This window comes from Somniosus microcephalus, chromosome 4 (assembly GCF_052327205.1).
Source record: "Somniosus microcephalus isolate GS21.2 chromosome 4, FLI_Smic_1.0, whole genome shotgun sequence".
Lineage (NCBI taxonomy): Eukaryota > Metazoa > Chordata > Chondrichthyes > Squaliformes > Somniosidae > Somniosus > Somniosus microcephalus.
The window spans coordinates 81,366,618-81,383,357 of record NC_140990.1 but is presented as its reverse complement, the minus strand read 5'-3'; the positions used below and the strand labels follow the sequence as shown (position 1 = coordinate 81,383,357).

General features: G+C 43.5%; 1 gene segment (V, D, J or C); it reads right to left on the bottom strand.

The window, feature by feature from the left end:
- Positions 1–246: 246 nt before the first annotated feature.
- On the bottom strand, positions 247–10,736 carry LOC147119346 (Ig heavy chain C region-like). The segment is given in 5 exon segments: positions 247–702; positions 1,219–1,527; positions 3,768–4,085; positions 5,186–5,485; positions 10,630–10,736. Coding segments are annotated over 5 exon segments (1,338 nt in total).
- Positions 10,737–16,740: the final 6,004 nt, after the last annotated feature.

The following is a 16,740-nucleotide window of genomic DNA, read 5'->3' as shown; positions in this document are numbered from 1 at the left end:
ATCTGATTGTGCGGCGTTTGTTTGTCTGAAATGGGAACTTTTTGATTCCCCTCAGCGGGAGGAAAGTTGCTGAAGTGACTTCGAGGAATCCTGTCATGAAAGAGCTTCAGTCTGTCTCAAACCCGTGGTGTATCTGAGAGGGGAGCGCTGGCTGTACAAGCCTTGGGCCCGAGACCGGCAAATATCCTGCTTCAGATACTTGGCAACAATGGGAAACAAGATTAATTGAGCGGTTGTGTGTGTAACTGGCGGTTGGAAGAAAAGGCCTTTATTGGTTTTATTCAAGAACTGAAATGCAATCGAGAGATTCTCATTGACAAGAATTGACGGTGTCCATCAGAACAAGGGAAATGTTGACAAAACTGGGTTTACCGCTGGATTTATTAACCGTTCTGTTGATGATCTTCAAGGGGATCGCTTCATGTCCCACCACACAGGAGTAGGAAGCGCCGCTGGCCCACTCCTCCGCTGCAATGGATAACAGGCTGTACATGAAGAAGGAACTGCTGCCGTTCTCCGCCATCACCCCGGTGTTCTTGTAGTTGCCGGAATTCACCGGCTTGTCATTGACGGTCCACTTGACGAAGATCTCTCGGGGGGAGAAACCTTTCACTAAGCAGGTGAGGGTGACGAACCTCTGAGCGGAGACTTCTTCTGCCGGGGGCAGGAGGACAGACAAGGCCGGTTCCCGCGGATCTTTAGCTGCAGAACAATCACAATAAAAGGTCAATAAACTGGAGAATTCCAGAGACAGTGAAACCGGCCGTTAGATGTGGGAGAAATGGGCTTTGTGCTGAATTTTAAAGGATTCCTTTTCCCCCCTCTGTGTCTTGTCCGGTTTTCCAGCCCGGAGCAGAGGGGGATGCAATCCTTCTCTCTGGGGGCTTGAAGACTTGGACGAGAAAATGATATAGAATTTACAGCATAGAAACAGACCATTCGGCCCAACTGGTCAATGCCGCTGTTTATGCTCCACACGAGCCTCCTCCCATCTTACTTCATACCCAAATAACATATCCTTCTATTCCTCTTTCTCTCATTGACTTATCCAGCTTCCCTTTAAATGCATCATCTCGGGTCCCAGAGGGTTTAGTTAGTGGAATTACCCATTGAATTATCAGGGCGCCCATTAAAACACTGAATAGAATGAATTGCGCCGTGCACAAGCACCGGACATAGTCACAGCACCTCACTTATTGCTACAATCTCACCGCTCACCTTTTTCCTTGTGGATGGAACCTCTTATAGGAGTCGGCATATCCTGATGGCTCACCACGCAGGTGAACTCATCCCCTCTCAGCCAGGCTTGTGTCGAGATGTTGAAGTTGCTGATCACGCTGTTGGGAGCCTCTCCGGGTTGGACAGCAATCTCTGATTTCAATGTCTCCTTTTCTCGGGTCCAGGACACGTTGACTCCATAAGGAGCATTAGACACGACGCAGGTTAAGGTCACCGTCACCTCCAGTAAGACCTGTTCTAGTGACGGTTGCGGAAGAGTGATTTCTGGATCGTTGCATTGGATCTCATCTGTGAAGCAAAAATGAAAGTCAAGCTAAGATTCATCTTCAGAATCCCGCACCAGAGGAAATAGTTTCTCTCTATCTCCTCTATTAATTCCATTTATCAACTTAAACACCTTAATTAGATCACCTCTTAATAATCTATATATATAAAGCGGTTGGTTTGTCTGTCTGTCTGTCCATCTGTCTGTCCTTCTGTCTGTCCGTCTGCTATACACTCAAAAGTTATAGAGCATACCTACACATATGTTATATCAAAAGAAAGCTGATGATCAGGGGAGTGTCATAGGTGTATTTACTTTTTGGTCAGACAAAAATTGTTCGGACAGTATACAAAAAACTATCAAAAATCCGCTTATTAGCGCTTGACCAATCCTACCGCTCATTAGCATTGAGTGATGTGATGGTTGACCAATTGTACAGGGGATAGCGTTGACTGACGTGATGGTTGACCAATCCTGCAGTTCAGTGACCTGATGGTTGACCAATCTGTGCGTCACGGGGGGTGTTTCATTCTGTGTGTGGGTGGGCCTAACCCTGCAGCCTCCCGAAACTTCACCGCCATTTTTTTAATGCCCACAGCGACAGCACCAGCGACCAAACCCCCACATTGCAGCTCCGGCACAGTCTCCTGCTCCCAGCCCGCCGGAGCGGCAGGTGAGTTTGGGGTCACTCGGGCCAGGCCTGACAACCGCTCGTCCTGAGACACAGAGCGGGCGGGGGAGCGGCAGCAGCCGGCCGTAAACTGCGTGGCCCGCGGCGCGGCGGACGGCCACAGCGGGAGCTCAGCTGGTGTCAGTCTTGGCCCGAGAGCCCGGCCGGGCCTGAAGCGCTAGGCCCCGCATGGCCACCGCGGCTGGGCTCAATTTTCAAAGCCCTTCCCCGGGTGCCAAATTCTCAGAACGGCACCGGGCCTGACGCACTAGGGAGGGAGAGGGAGGGACAGAGAGGAAAGCAGGGAGTCACAGGGGGAGGGAGAGAGAGAGAGAGAGGGAGGGAGGGAGAGGGGACAGACAGGGGCAGGGAGAGAGCGGGGGAGGGAGAGAGGGTCAGGGATGGAAAGAGTGACACAGAGCGGGGGAGCGGCAGTGCCCGGCCGTAAACCTCGAATCCCAAAAAAGCCCTGGCAACGCCTGGCCCCCCCAGCTAGTATTCTATAATCAAAGGAATATAAGCCTATTATGTGCAGCCTCTCCTCATTATTTAACATTTTATCCCCAGTATCATTCTATTAAATCTGCATTGCAGCCCCTCCAAGGCCAGTATATCCATCCTGATGTGCGGTGCCCGGAATTGAACGCAGTTCTGTAAATATGGTAGATGTCCTTTCTAGCAGTGGGTCCCGGGACAGTTACCAGTAAAGGGTTCCAGACACCTGCTGCCGCTCTGAATATGATCAACAACTCAGGATAAACCTGAGACCGAGGACACCTCATGTACTCTCTGACATCAGAGCAGAGGGAAATCTTCTTTGGCGAGGTTATGGAATCCTGAACCGTGAGGAATCCTGATTCAGAAGATCGTGGGTTCAAGTCCCACTCCAGATACTTAAACATAGAATGTGACCTGACACTCCCAGTGCAGTACTGAGGGAGCGCTACACTGTCGGAGGTGCCGTCTTGCACATTAGAAGTTAAACCGAGGCCCCGTCTGCTCTCTCAGGTTGACGTAAACGATCCCATGGTGCTATTTCGAAGAAGAGCAGGGCAGTTCTCCCAGGTGTCCTGGCCAATATTTCTCCCTCAACAAACATCACTAAACAACAGGATTATCTGGTCATTATCACATTGCTGTTTGTGGGACTTTACTGTCTGCAAATTTGGCTGCCGCGATTTCTACATTACAACAGTGATCACATTTCAGGAAGTACTTCCTTGGTGGTAAAGCGCTTTGGGACGTCTGGAGGTCGGGAATGGCGCTATGTAAAGGCAGTCCTTTCTTTTATTTTATATTGGAAGAAAACACAAACAGCATGATTGTAAATTAGAAATAGAGCTTTCTCGGGGTGAACCTGAGACTGAGGACACCTCACTCACTGTCTGACATCACAGCTGAGGGAAACCTTTGTGGAAGTGCTGGAATCCTGAACCGCGGGGAACCCTGAGTCAGCACTGACATCGAAAGGGAACACAAGCTGTGTGATTGGAAATTAGAAATAATTCCGTGCTTTTTACTAATTCCAATGAAAGTCCTGACTCAGATCGACGCTCAGAATGATCTGCAACTTCCCGGGGTTGTGTCTCTTACCCTTTGATCTGGTGATGTTTCTGCTTTGGGTGACCCCTTCATGAGTGACCTGGCAGGTATAGACCGAGCCGGCGAACCACTCCCCGGCAGGGAATGTCAGCCGACTGGTCGCCGAGAAGTTCCCGTTCACTTCACAGTCGGGAGAGGTGACGAAGCCCGAATCCATGAGTTGTCCATTCTTCAGCCAATTCACGGTCACTGACTTTGGACGGAAATCGATGATTGAACACATGGCGGTTGCAGACCTGCTGATGATGATTTCTTCATTGGAACTCAGGGTGAGGATCACATTTGGAGGGAAGATATCCCGTTTCGAATCTTCAAAAGAACACATGTTAATGACATTCCCTATAAAATAAATTATTAAGAAATGCAAATGTCCTTATATTTTAACAGGTCCTTTACTGTGAGGCTCACACTAACCTGGCACTTCCAGAGAGCAGCACTGTGCACAGTATTCGAAGAGCGATATGGAGATTGGAACTCTACACCATACAGGAAGTGTGATATGGAGACCAGAACTGTGCACAGTAATCTAAGTGTGATATGGAGACCAGAACTATGCACAGTATTCTAAGTGTGATATGGAGACCAGACCTGTACACAGTACATTAAGTGTGATATGGAGACCAGAACTGTGTACAGTAATCTAAGTGTGATATGGAGACCAGAACTGTGTACAGTAATCTAAGTGTGATATGGAGACCAGAACTGTACACAGTACATTAAGTCTGATATGGAGACCAGATTTGAGCACAGTATTCTAAATGCAATATGGAGACCAGACCTGTACACAGTACCTTAAGTGTGATATGGGGACCAGAATTGTGCACAGTACATTAAGTGTGATATGGAAACCAGAACTGTGCACAGTATTCTAAGTGTGATATGGAGACCAAAACTGTACATAGTACTCTAACTGTGATATGGCGACCAGACCTGTACACAGTACACTAACTGTGATATGGAGACCAGAATTGTACACAGTACAGTAACTGTGATATGTAGACCATATCTGTGCACAGTACACTATCTGTGATATGCAGTCCAGACATGTGCACATTACACTAACTGTGATAATGAGTCCAGATCTGAGCGCAGTACACTAAGTGTGATGTGGAGACCAGAACTGTGCACAGCATTGTAAATGTGATATGGAGACCAGAACTATGCACAGCATTGTAAATGTGATATGGAGACCAGAAATGTGCTCAGTACTCCAAGTGTGATATGGAGAACAGAACTGTGCACAGTACACTAAGTGTAATATGGAGACTGGTACTGCAAAGTACACTAAGTGTGATATGGAGACCAGAAGTGTGCACAATACTCCAAGTGTGGACTAACCAAGTTTCTGTAAAAGTTGAGCATAACGCCTCACCTTCTCACAGTTTCCCCCTGTATCCCACAACACTAACCTGGCATTTCGACGCTCAAGTCCGACCCACTTTGTCGAACCTGGCAGTAGATTGTGCTGCTCCCCACCTCTGACTCGGTGATGGTTAACTGGCTGCTCAGGGTGTAGGTTCCCTTCTTGTTGAACACTGACGGGTAGGTCTTCAATCCAGTGGTGATTGGCTCTTTATCTTTCCTCCAGGAAAGGCTGGTGATTTCCGGGAAGTAATCCATCGCCAAACAACCATACGTGACGGGGCCGCCGGTGTTGGGTTGTTCACAGGAGGCGAGCAGGGCGTACAGAGTGGGAGGAGACTGTGTCGCTGGGAAAGAATGGCCCATTGAACAAGTTAGACTCTGTAATCCGTGATTATAAAACAACCAAAGAACTCGAAATTTGACTATATGATAAACTCATTCTATCATTTTCCGATCAAAACCTACATTGACATTTGAGCTTCTGTCAGTTCCATCATAAGCACCTGTCCATCCCCTGGCCGGGAACATATCTCTCTGTCCCCGAACTCTATCACATTAAATAAGAACCTGCGCACGTCACCATGATAAATTATCTTTCATTGGCTCATAAAATAGAAGAGCAGAGACGTTCTCCTGCTATTTCGGCCAACGCCACTTCTGGTCATTTATTTCATTGCAGTTTTTGGAAATTTGCTCTGTGCCAATTGAGTGCTGCGCTTCCCTACAAAATAACAGTGACTACACTTCAAAAGTAACAGTGTAATCCGCGCTTATAAAATTAGCGATAAAACTCAAAACTTGATGAACACAGAGTTCAACAGAGAACATTTCCACTGCCTAGTTTCTAAGATTCAAGCTGTAGATAAATCGGGATTGATTCGAATCTATTTCTTTCCTTCAGTATTTGAGGAAGACCGATGTACGTCAACGCACTGTGACTTGTGCTCTATCCCATTCTACTGAGTGGATGTCTCCTGAGTTTCCTCCTCCTTCCCACTCAATTAATAATCCACGTTCAATGCGGTTCCTACATCCGGTTTACTGAAGTTTCTCTTTAAATGCTCCATTTCATTTACCAAAGTACCTTCCGACCTCCCACCAGTGAGAACAGGCGCTGCTTTCTGGGCCGTTACAGTCACTTCTTGTTGCTGTTTGTACCGAACATAATCTAAACATCGGGACAGGTTTCTTCACTAAATATCTAATATTGGCAATCCTTCAACATTATAAATCTATAGGAGGCAGCGAGCAGTGGTGATCGGATGTAATACTAACTGGATAAAATTATGCAGTGCGGTCACCCATTGAACTAAATAATGGTTTACAAACATAAGGTTCCCATGATGGTTATTTGGAGCGGGAGGCTCGACATTCTCCATTTAAATTGTCAAAATAATTTCCAGCCTCCCATCAGATCAGAACAGGCGCTGCTTTCTGGAGCGTTACAGTCACTTCCTGAAACTGTTTGTTCTGAAAGTGAGCTCAGGATCAGGCCAATCTCAGTCAATCATTATCTGATACTCAAAATGTTTAAAGTTTATCAATTCATTAAAAAATGGGCAGATTTTTTTGAAAGAAGACTAAACTCAGTAAATGCGCGGATGTTTCATCGGAGAAATTGCTATATTTTTGAGATGCCGATTAAGGTTCCTTCAATATTGTTGCAAAAAACACCCTCAAGTCAGATACAGGACAAATACGATAGGGCACTGCAAAGGGAGATTTCCTTTATCATGCGCTGTAAGGTAAGGTTGAATTCAAATTAAATATCCTACTCCACTGGCCTGTCAGACACTTCGGGTCAAGTATAGCAATGTTTAGATTCCTAATAAAGTTCCCTCTACACTGTCCCGTCAAACATACCCAGGGTAGATACAGCATGGGTTAGAAACTGATTAAAGCTCCTTCTGTAGTCTCTCTGCTGTGTTTCTGAAATGCTCCATCTGAATGTCACAAACTGGGTTACTGATCTAATTTCCGAGGCACTTCCTCAACCTTAAAGTCAACCGTTCAAGTTTCTCACAGATACAAGTTTCTTAAATAACTGAGTCAAATTACACTTTCTGAAATACAGGAGCACGAACCAGCAGGTTTACAACCAGCCAGGAGGACTCCTGATTCTCACACAGTGAGCATGCGCATAGAAACAGAACAGACACAAACGGTGCAACAATCGAGCTCTCAGCAGATAGATCTGTTCAATCTGTCAATTTCAATCAAGCTGTTTCATTTCTAATTGCTCTCTTGTCAATTTCCGACCACCTCAACTCTGCACGTTCTTTGAAATTAAACTGCTATTCATGAAAAAACTCTTCAACATCCAACCATTTCTCCCTCTCTGTCGACAACTTTACAAACCGTGTAAGATTAATTTCCCTGAAAATATGTATCAAGAAATAATTAACATTCAAAGCATTTTTCTGCCCGTAACACAGGACTCAGTGACAGTAAGAATATTACAAACCAGGAGACATTTACATTGAAAACAATTTACCCACTGATTTGATATAATCTCTTAATTAAATATAACCTTTAAAATCATCGAGGGAAACCACGATTCATTAAATTCTGCGGCTACACCTTCTCGAGCTGAGCAAGACATGTATTGTTTTCTGAATTCATTTTAGACTTAATTAAAAATTCCCACCAACCCTTGAGATTTTTCAGTAACTGTATTCCTGTCCAGTATACAACGCAATTGTGGGAGGTTATTTATGTTTAATGAGTTAGCACGGATGTTATATTCTAAGGTAATATTCATGTTAACTAATGTTACCCCGTATAATTGAAAATATTCTTCGAGCCTATCTGGCCCTTCCTCCTCAGAACCACATGCACCTGCAACTTTTGTAATTAAATTAATCTGCTCGAAGTTCAGTGTGTTATTTGTCATCTCCAGCCTTATTAATAAAATTAATTAATAATAATTTTAAACCTGTTTCTGCCTGGTAACTTATGAAATATTAGGGTTTTATTTAAATTGGCATGATAATTCATCAATATTAAAATATAAAGATCATATTTATACATAAGGCAAGCAGACAAATATATTATTTTTACTTAAATCAAATCATATTTGAATAATTAAAAATGTTCACGAACTTCTAATACTGTTCTGCTAGCTCCCTACTCCTTTGTAAACTCTTCATGTTTCTGAACTCTCTGATATAACATAAACTCCGTCTATTCTCAGAGTGGATTTCACATTATGGATTTAGGAATGGACTATTTAAAAAATATCAAAGTCCAGCCGAGGTCACATCTCACTAACTACTGAAGGGCGTCAACACCGCCTGTTTACTGAAGCTGGACTCTCGAGTTGAAATATTCTTTTCAATCGTAACAATAAAACGATATATTTATGAATTAAAAACCACCCGGGTAGTTTTCAGTCAGTAACAGAACCTCATCTATTTAATAACACGGACAATCTTTTATATTTTACTCCCGTAATTCACACAATGCCCGTAAATTAATAATTAAATATATTTTGCTATTTATTGAAAATAATCTCCAGCATGATCAGTTTAAAACTGGCGGAGAACAATTCATTCAGACCATCTGGGACATTGAAACTTAATAAGCAAATGGAGGAGAGACTTTGTTAATCAATTTACTGTTGATCAGAATTAAACATAACTCTCAGATATACTCTGTCCTTTGCCTATCGTTCTCTCCCGCATACAGCAGAACTGTGGGAGCCAGGATGTTGTTTTCAATTCAAAATAATATGAACATTTTGTGAATAAATTAATCTGCTTGCATGTCAATGGGTTATTTGTCTGTCTCCAGCCTTACGCAGTCTGAACCTTCCTTGAATTAAAATAGAAACACATGAACAATTTTTTGACTGCGTCTGTCTCTCAGTATTTGAACTTGCTGATTAGTTTAGTGATAATTGTCTCGCCATCAAACAACCAATAATGTTGAAAGAGTAACAAGGATTCGGCTGCACAGTATGAATTTAATAACTCGGCAGATATGTTAAATTGACAAACTGCAATTTACAACAAGGATTTAATTTGTATTTAAATACAACCCATCATTCATCTGTGTAAAACAGGAGCTAGCCAATAATTGAGCGCCCCTAATCAAACTGAACACAGCGGTGGAATCAATATGTTGTTATTGAAATAATTGTAGGCATAATTAAAAACTGTCTCCAACCTGTAAAATGTTCCGCTCACGTTAATTGTTCCCAGTGTAGAGCAGAATTGTGGAAGGCGAATAACGTTAGTAAATTAATATTAATACTATAGCATATTTTAGCGACATTGGGGGATATTATCGCATTATAATCCTTGATTAATATTAACTTAACTACAACCTGAACATTTTTCACGCATTAAATATCAGCATCGCAAACCATAGATTCATAATTATCAATTAAATTAAAAGATATGTTAAAATACCTTTCAATGATTTTTGATATCTAAAACCTTCCTGTTTTCTGCCTACAATCTTCTTTCAAACTGTTTTAAGCACAAGTAATGTTTGCAGTAGATCCGAAACCTGTTGCCGCTCGATGTCACCGAGATTAAACATTGGAGAAACGCCAAACAGTTTCACAAATTCACGGTATTCAGAGTAACCCAGGCACAAACTCTCCTCAGCAGATCAACACTAAATCACATCACTGAGGGGCTGAATCCCTCGACAGAACCCTTCATGGAGCAGCAGATTATTCTATAAACCCTTTCCGCAGAATCAAATATAACATTGCAAAAAAATCTCAATACAGAATCCACCGAACCCGGCTATCACTGAAATAACTAATTATTGAAATTAACAGAAAGATAAATAATGGCAGTGAGCAGACGGATCATGTTTAATACATTAATATTGATTTTATAGCATGTTTTAAATAATATTGGGTGATATTACTAAATTACAATAATTTAATTTATATTAATTTAAATCTGTTTTGGCTGTAAACGTGTTAATTATGTAGTTATTGATTACAGTAACATTTCACTTATTGAATATGGCCGTTGGTGAACATTAGATTAATAGGTGACAATGTAATTATCACAAATAAAAATACATTAAAATATCTTAAGATTATTTTTGCCCGCTAAAGCTTTTTGTTTTCTGCCTATAATCTCGTTTCAAACACTTTTAATCACAGAATGTTTACATTGATCAAAAAACCTGCAACCATGAGATGTCACCGAGATTAAACATTGCAGATACGCCAAAAAGTTCAACAACCGTTGGGTATTTAAAGTAACCCAGGCGCAAAGTCTCATCAGCAGATAAACACTAAATTACATCAATCAGGGGCTCAATCCCTCAAAAACATTTTCTATGGAGAAGCAGCTTAAATCTATAAACCCTTTGCAGCAGAATCAAATGAAACATTGCAAAAAATCTCAATAGAGAATCCACCGAACCCAAGTTTCAGTGAATGAATGAATTACTGAAATAAACAGAAATATAAAATAAAGACACAAATACAACAGTTACTGAAAGAGTGAATGTTTCTTACCTGCAGTCACCGTCACCATGGTGCCTTGTCCCCAGTAGTCGAGATAGTCACAATGTTACATTCCCCGGGCTGGGTCACACAATAACCGGCTCTGTGTAAAACAGGCAGAAATCCCACATTAGTTTAAATAGTCACATCCCAGAGGCAAAGTAAAGTCACGATGGATCTTCATAAAATGATAAATGTGTTAATGGATACTTTTCACTCTTTATAAATGCCCTGATGTTTTATATTTCACAGAGTAACCCATGAACAGTTATTGAAATCACCAACCGATCAATGATTAATTATCACAGTTTATCCATATTAAGCTGTGCTAGTAGACAGTGCTGGACACAAATAGGACTTCACTGCATCTACAGTTGGATTGTGAAAGCGAGCACTGATGCAGACTCACTCAATTAGTGCTGAGGGGTTTTTGTATTGACAGTAACTGCTGTGCCATCCAGTTGTCACAGTGAGACACGCCGTGCCAAATACTCCGGCGGACTGTTAACTGTAAAATGCAGAGATGAAATTCCACAGCGCTCTCAAAACCTTGATTTCGACTCCCCCAAGAGTGATTCAGTGAGATATTTCAGTTTGTGCTGGTCATTACCTTTATAGGGGGGATTGGAAAACTTCTGAATCATCTGTGCAGATTTAACAGGACAATCAACACTAATAAAGCAGAACACTTTTATACACTTTTATAAATCTGTTACTTTTACCCATTGTTTTTATTCAAGCCTCATTTTCTCCGACGCTTCTGCCGTGGCAGTGATCGCAGGTGTGAGCAAACTCCCTGTCTGGGGTTTTTGTATGAGGAGCTCGCTCTGTACAGCACCGTGACCCTCTTGCACAGTAATAGATGGCGGTGTCTTCGGTCCTCAGGTTCTTCATGTCCAAAGCGAAGATGCTGTTTGAAGTGTCTTTGGACGCAGTAAATCGGCTCTCAATCCCTGGGGCGTAATGCTTGCTCGATGAACTGTAATAGTAAACCAGCCACTCCAGCCCCTGTCCGGGAACCTGTCGGACCCAGTGCATGTAGGCGCTACTAAGAGTGATCCCGCTGGTTTTACAGGTCAGTCTCAGGGAGCCTCCGGGACTCCTGGTCTCTGCCTCTGGCTGAGTCAACACGACATCCGACTGGACACCTGTAAAAACAATCAAAATCCCCGAGGATTAATCCTGGTGAAATGATTCCTGACTCTGTGACATTCCAGAGAGAGACTGACACTGAGACAGTAACAGTGAGAGACTTGGACAATAAAAACTACTCACCCGATAAGAAAACCAGCAACAGACTGAGAGAAATCGCCGACCTCATCCTCCTGGCAATGTGTGGGAAATGGTTCCGGCAAGAACTCACTGAGCAAACCCGCTCCCGGACTGTGGTATTGCGGTCCCAGTGACCGGCAGTTAAATACCCGGTAGAAGGGGGCGAGGTTACAGGCGCCGCCTATTGATCCCCTGATAGAGGCGGATACTGGATCAACGTCACACCTTCCACATCACCAACAGAATGGACTCACATCTTTACACTAGCTTATTGTTAAAGGTGGACCCTGTATCTGTATCCAGGGATAGTTATTTGGCTGTATGGTTACAATGCAATATGTTATTTGATACTAAAGGGTGATATTGCTGTCGAGAGTGTGTTTAGTAATAATTAATTACATCGTGGATTGTAAATTAAATCCCTTTATTTCCTCACTCTTTCAGAGGGGATGCGAATCTCTAAGATGAAATTACATTATTGGAGTCTAAATTACCTACCGGTACGTGTTTCTGTATCTCTCGCTATCTTTCTCCGCACTCTGTACCAGTACAGTGTGACCTATAATATGAATTGTCATTGATTTATGTAACTGAATGCGGGAGATGGGTAATGTGATTCTATTTCCAATATGGAAGGCGATAGCCACACGATTTTGGTCCGGAGATGAGTAGAAAGCCCTCACATTATACAAATGTCTCTGATTGCATTTCTCTAACTGCCCTGAGTCTGTGATCCAGTCCTTTGAAAATTAGCTGTAACATTAGTCCGCTTGCCTGATAATTAAGGAGTGAGTTGACAGAGTTACATAAGAATGTGGGGCACGCCCGCTTCAGATCAGCTTCTGGTAAAGGGAAGCTGGTGAATCAGAACCTATAACGTGATCAGCAAACCCCGGTATCCAAATTCTTGCAGTAAACTTTAATAGGGACCGACTGTGTAACATACACTGGTATCAGGAACACAGCATATCAGGATATAGTGGTATGTTACAGAATATCACAAGAATATATTCTTCATCTCTCACTGAAACAGATCACAAACTGGGCATTTCTCTGCCCATTGGTAACCGGGCTATGAGGGGAGTTGTTTAGGAATTCAAATCAGCAAAATTAAACTGCACCGTGCGCGGCTGCTAATCAGTAATAAGGGAGCCCTGAGTTTCAACCAGGCTCACAACTGTGAGAATGTTCAAGGAGATGCAGCGGGTTCGAGGCAATTCCAGCTATTGTTTTATTTACTTTGCGATTCCCACTGATCTCATTACACCGTGGATGTGGAGTCATTAACATCTCTCTCCAGCACTTCGTGCAGTGCTGAATAAACCGACTGAATTATCTGGAATTATCTTTACTAGGAATTTTTAATTAATTAGCATATGGATCAATTGCCTATTTTCTGATCTTATTTTATAATATTGTGGGCAAGGAATTTACCGAAAATCATCCTTTAGATGTTATACCATGTAAAATGTTTCTTTCTTGTGAGAGCGCTGCGGAATAATTTAATGTTCAAATAATTAAATCCCATCTTGTTTCCCAATTCATATTCACGCCAACCTGCCCCACACAGTGTTTGGCAGCAGCCCAGCCGACTGCCGTCAGGGAGGCTCGAACACCCAATGTCATTTACAGGAAGCATCTGGGGTTCTGTGCAGTGAATCAAAGATCTGTGTCCTCACTGCTGACCGTTTGGCTGAAAGCCAACTTCAAACCCTTAACATTGTGAGTGAGGCCTATTGATAAACAAATCTGCCCAGCAACAGTACTGGAGTCAAGTTAATTATTTAGTTCTGTAACTGTGTGTAAAGGTTCCCATCTCTCAGGATAGGAAATATATCCAGTGTCTCAGACAACTTGTCAGTAGCAGCAGTCAGCTGGAGGGTCTGTCCAGCACATCACAGCACTGTAATAGAAAGATAGATAGATAGATAGATAGATAGACAGACAGACAGACAGACAGACAGACAGAGAGCATCTCAGAGAGAGGATACATTCTGAAATAAATAAGTATCCGTGTTTACGTGGATGGATAGATGGATGTAGCGATGCAGGAATAGATGGATAGTTAGATGTCTGAAATTTTATTAATGGGTCTATCAACGGATTAATGGATGAATGGATGGATGGATGGGCCTGAAAGTTGCTGTTAGAACATAAGAACATAAGAAATAGGAGCAGGAGTGGGCCATTCGGCCCTTCGAGCCTGCCCCGCCATTCAATAAGATCATGGCTGATCTGATCTTGGCCTCAACTCCACTTTCCCGCCCGGTCCCCATAACCCTTGACGCCCCTGTAGCTCAAATATATGTCTACATTCTCATCTTTCTGAGTCTCTACTTCCTAACACAAGGCAGCCCCTTTACATTTGTGTCAGTATGGCGCCTCCAGTCCTTCCTGGTTTTCTGTATCATTTCACTCCATACAGTGTCCATTTCTGTTGTGTCCGTCAGTAATAAGACACAAGACTGCAGGAAAATGATACAACAGGCGTTTACTCAACGTGACTCACTCTGGAACTGAACTGTACAGATTACTACTCAGTGCTACATACAGGTGTGGTCACTGCCGGTACTGCAGTATACATGAGCTGTAAAAAGTAGTTTCCCCCTTAAAGGTATATACATTACAATTCCTCCCCTTTTAGATTAACAGTACCATAACACACATTTAACAATTAAATATCAAACGAATTACAATTAACACTTTTAACATACAACGTTAGCTGAAAATAGTCCATTTATATATTCAGTCTTTGGGGAGGCTTCCTGATCCTTTCTGGATAATGCCTTTCCCGAGTGTCTCGCTCTTGGTGCAGAGGCGATTCTGGCACCCTGTCGTCGGTTGGGTCATCAGCTTCCGATGCTACTGTTTCTGGGGTTGATGCGACCTGTACGTCGGGTTCCTCACCAGGTACATATGGGCGAGACATGGGGTTGACTTGTTCCTGTGGCTCTAGGACCTGGTCAGCATGGCGTCTCACGATGTTCTCCCCAACGTCCACTGTGTACATTAGTGGGCCCTGCCATGTGCATATCGTTCCTGGCTGCCATTTTTCTGTTCGGTAGTCGCGGGCCAAGACTGGTTGCCCTACATTGAAGCTCCTTGTTGGCTTCTCATGGATGTGCTGGAATTTCTTACTCTCAACATCTCTTCGTACATTTGGTCTGAGCAAATCCAGGCGAGATCTTAACCTTCGGTTAAAGAACATCATGGCCAGGGCCTGGCTGGTGACTGCATGTGTCGCATTCCGGTAGGCGAACAGGAAATTGTCCACCTTATGCTGCAGCAGAATGTTGTCATTGTACATAGCCTTTATTGCCTTCTTAAAGGTTTGTACAAACCTCTCAGCCAATCCATTTGTTGCTGGATGATACGGGCCGGATGTGTAATGCCTTACCCCATTCTTCTTCATAAACCTCCGGAACTCTTCGGACACAAACTGTGGTCCGTTATCGGAGCAAATCTGTTCTGGCAAGCCGTTCTTGGCAAAAATGGTCCGTAGGACTGCAATAGTTTTCTCCGTGGTGGTGGAGGACATTTTGATGACCTCAGGCTATTTCGAGTGCGTATCCACGGCTATTAAAAACATTAAGTCCATGAATGGACCAGCAAGATCAATATGCACCCGTTGCCATGGAGATGAGGGCCACTCCCATGGGTGCAGAGGGGCATGTGGTGATGCATTTTGGACTTTCTGGCATCCTGAGCAGCTCTTGGTCAGGTCCTCGATTTGTTTATCGATTCCCGGCCACCACACATAAGTCCTGGCAAGGCTTTTCATTTTTACCCCTCCCAGATGACCCTCATGAAGCTCATTGAGCACTCTATCCCTTAACTTGGGTGGAATTACCACTCGGGATCCACACGTCAAGGTCCCCCGGCAAACTGACAGCTGTTCTCTTCTTGACGAGAATGCTGGCAACAGTGAGCCGCCATGTGCTGGCCATCCCTTCACCATCAAATCATATACCCGAGACAGTGTCGGGTCACTTCGTGTCTCCTTTTCTATACGAGCGTTAGTTACCGGTAGGTATTCAACTATAGTCGAATTAAATATTTCAACAGGATCCACTGCTGGTGCTTCCTCTGCAGTAGGCAGTGGCAGGCATGATAGCCCATCAGCATTTCCATGCTGTTTCGTGCCCTTATATTCAATCTCATAGTGGTGCACCCCTAGAAAGAGTGACCATCTTTGTAGTCGTTGCGCAGTCATCACCGGAACGCCCTTCTTCGGATTAAAAATGGAGACAAGAGGCTGGTGGTCAGACAGCAAGTTGAACTTCTGCCTGTGCAGATAGTGATTGAACTTTTTCACTCCCCACACTAGGCTGAGGGCCTCCCTGTCAATCTGGGCGTAATTATGCTCGGCTGAGGCTAGTGATCGTGATGCAAAGGCTATTGGCCTCTCTGAGCCATCCAAGAATTTGTGTGACAGCACCGCTCCAATGCCATAGGGTGACGCATCACACGCCATCCGAATTGGTAGTGCTGGGTTGAAATGGGCCAATACCTCTTTTGATGTGATTAGTGTTTTGCTCTTCTGGAAAGCTCGTTTACATTCGTCACTCCACTTCCATGGCACCCCAGTTTACAGTAGGATGTTCAGTGGGTGTAGTACTGTAGACAAATTTGGCAAGGACTTATGGTAGTAGTTTACCAGCCTGAGGAACGACCTCAGTTGTGACATGTTTTCCGGTGCTGGAGCCTTGACTACTGCCTCAATCTTTTCTGGGGACTTATGTAACCCCTCTTTATCGATAACGTGGCCACAATACGAGATCTGTTTTTTAAAAAACTCGCATTTGTGGCGGTTAGCTCGGAGCCCATATTCCTTCAATCTAGTGAGCACTC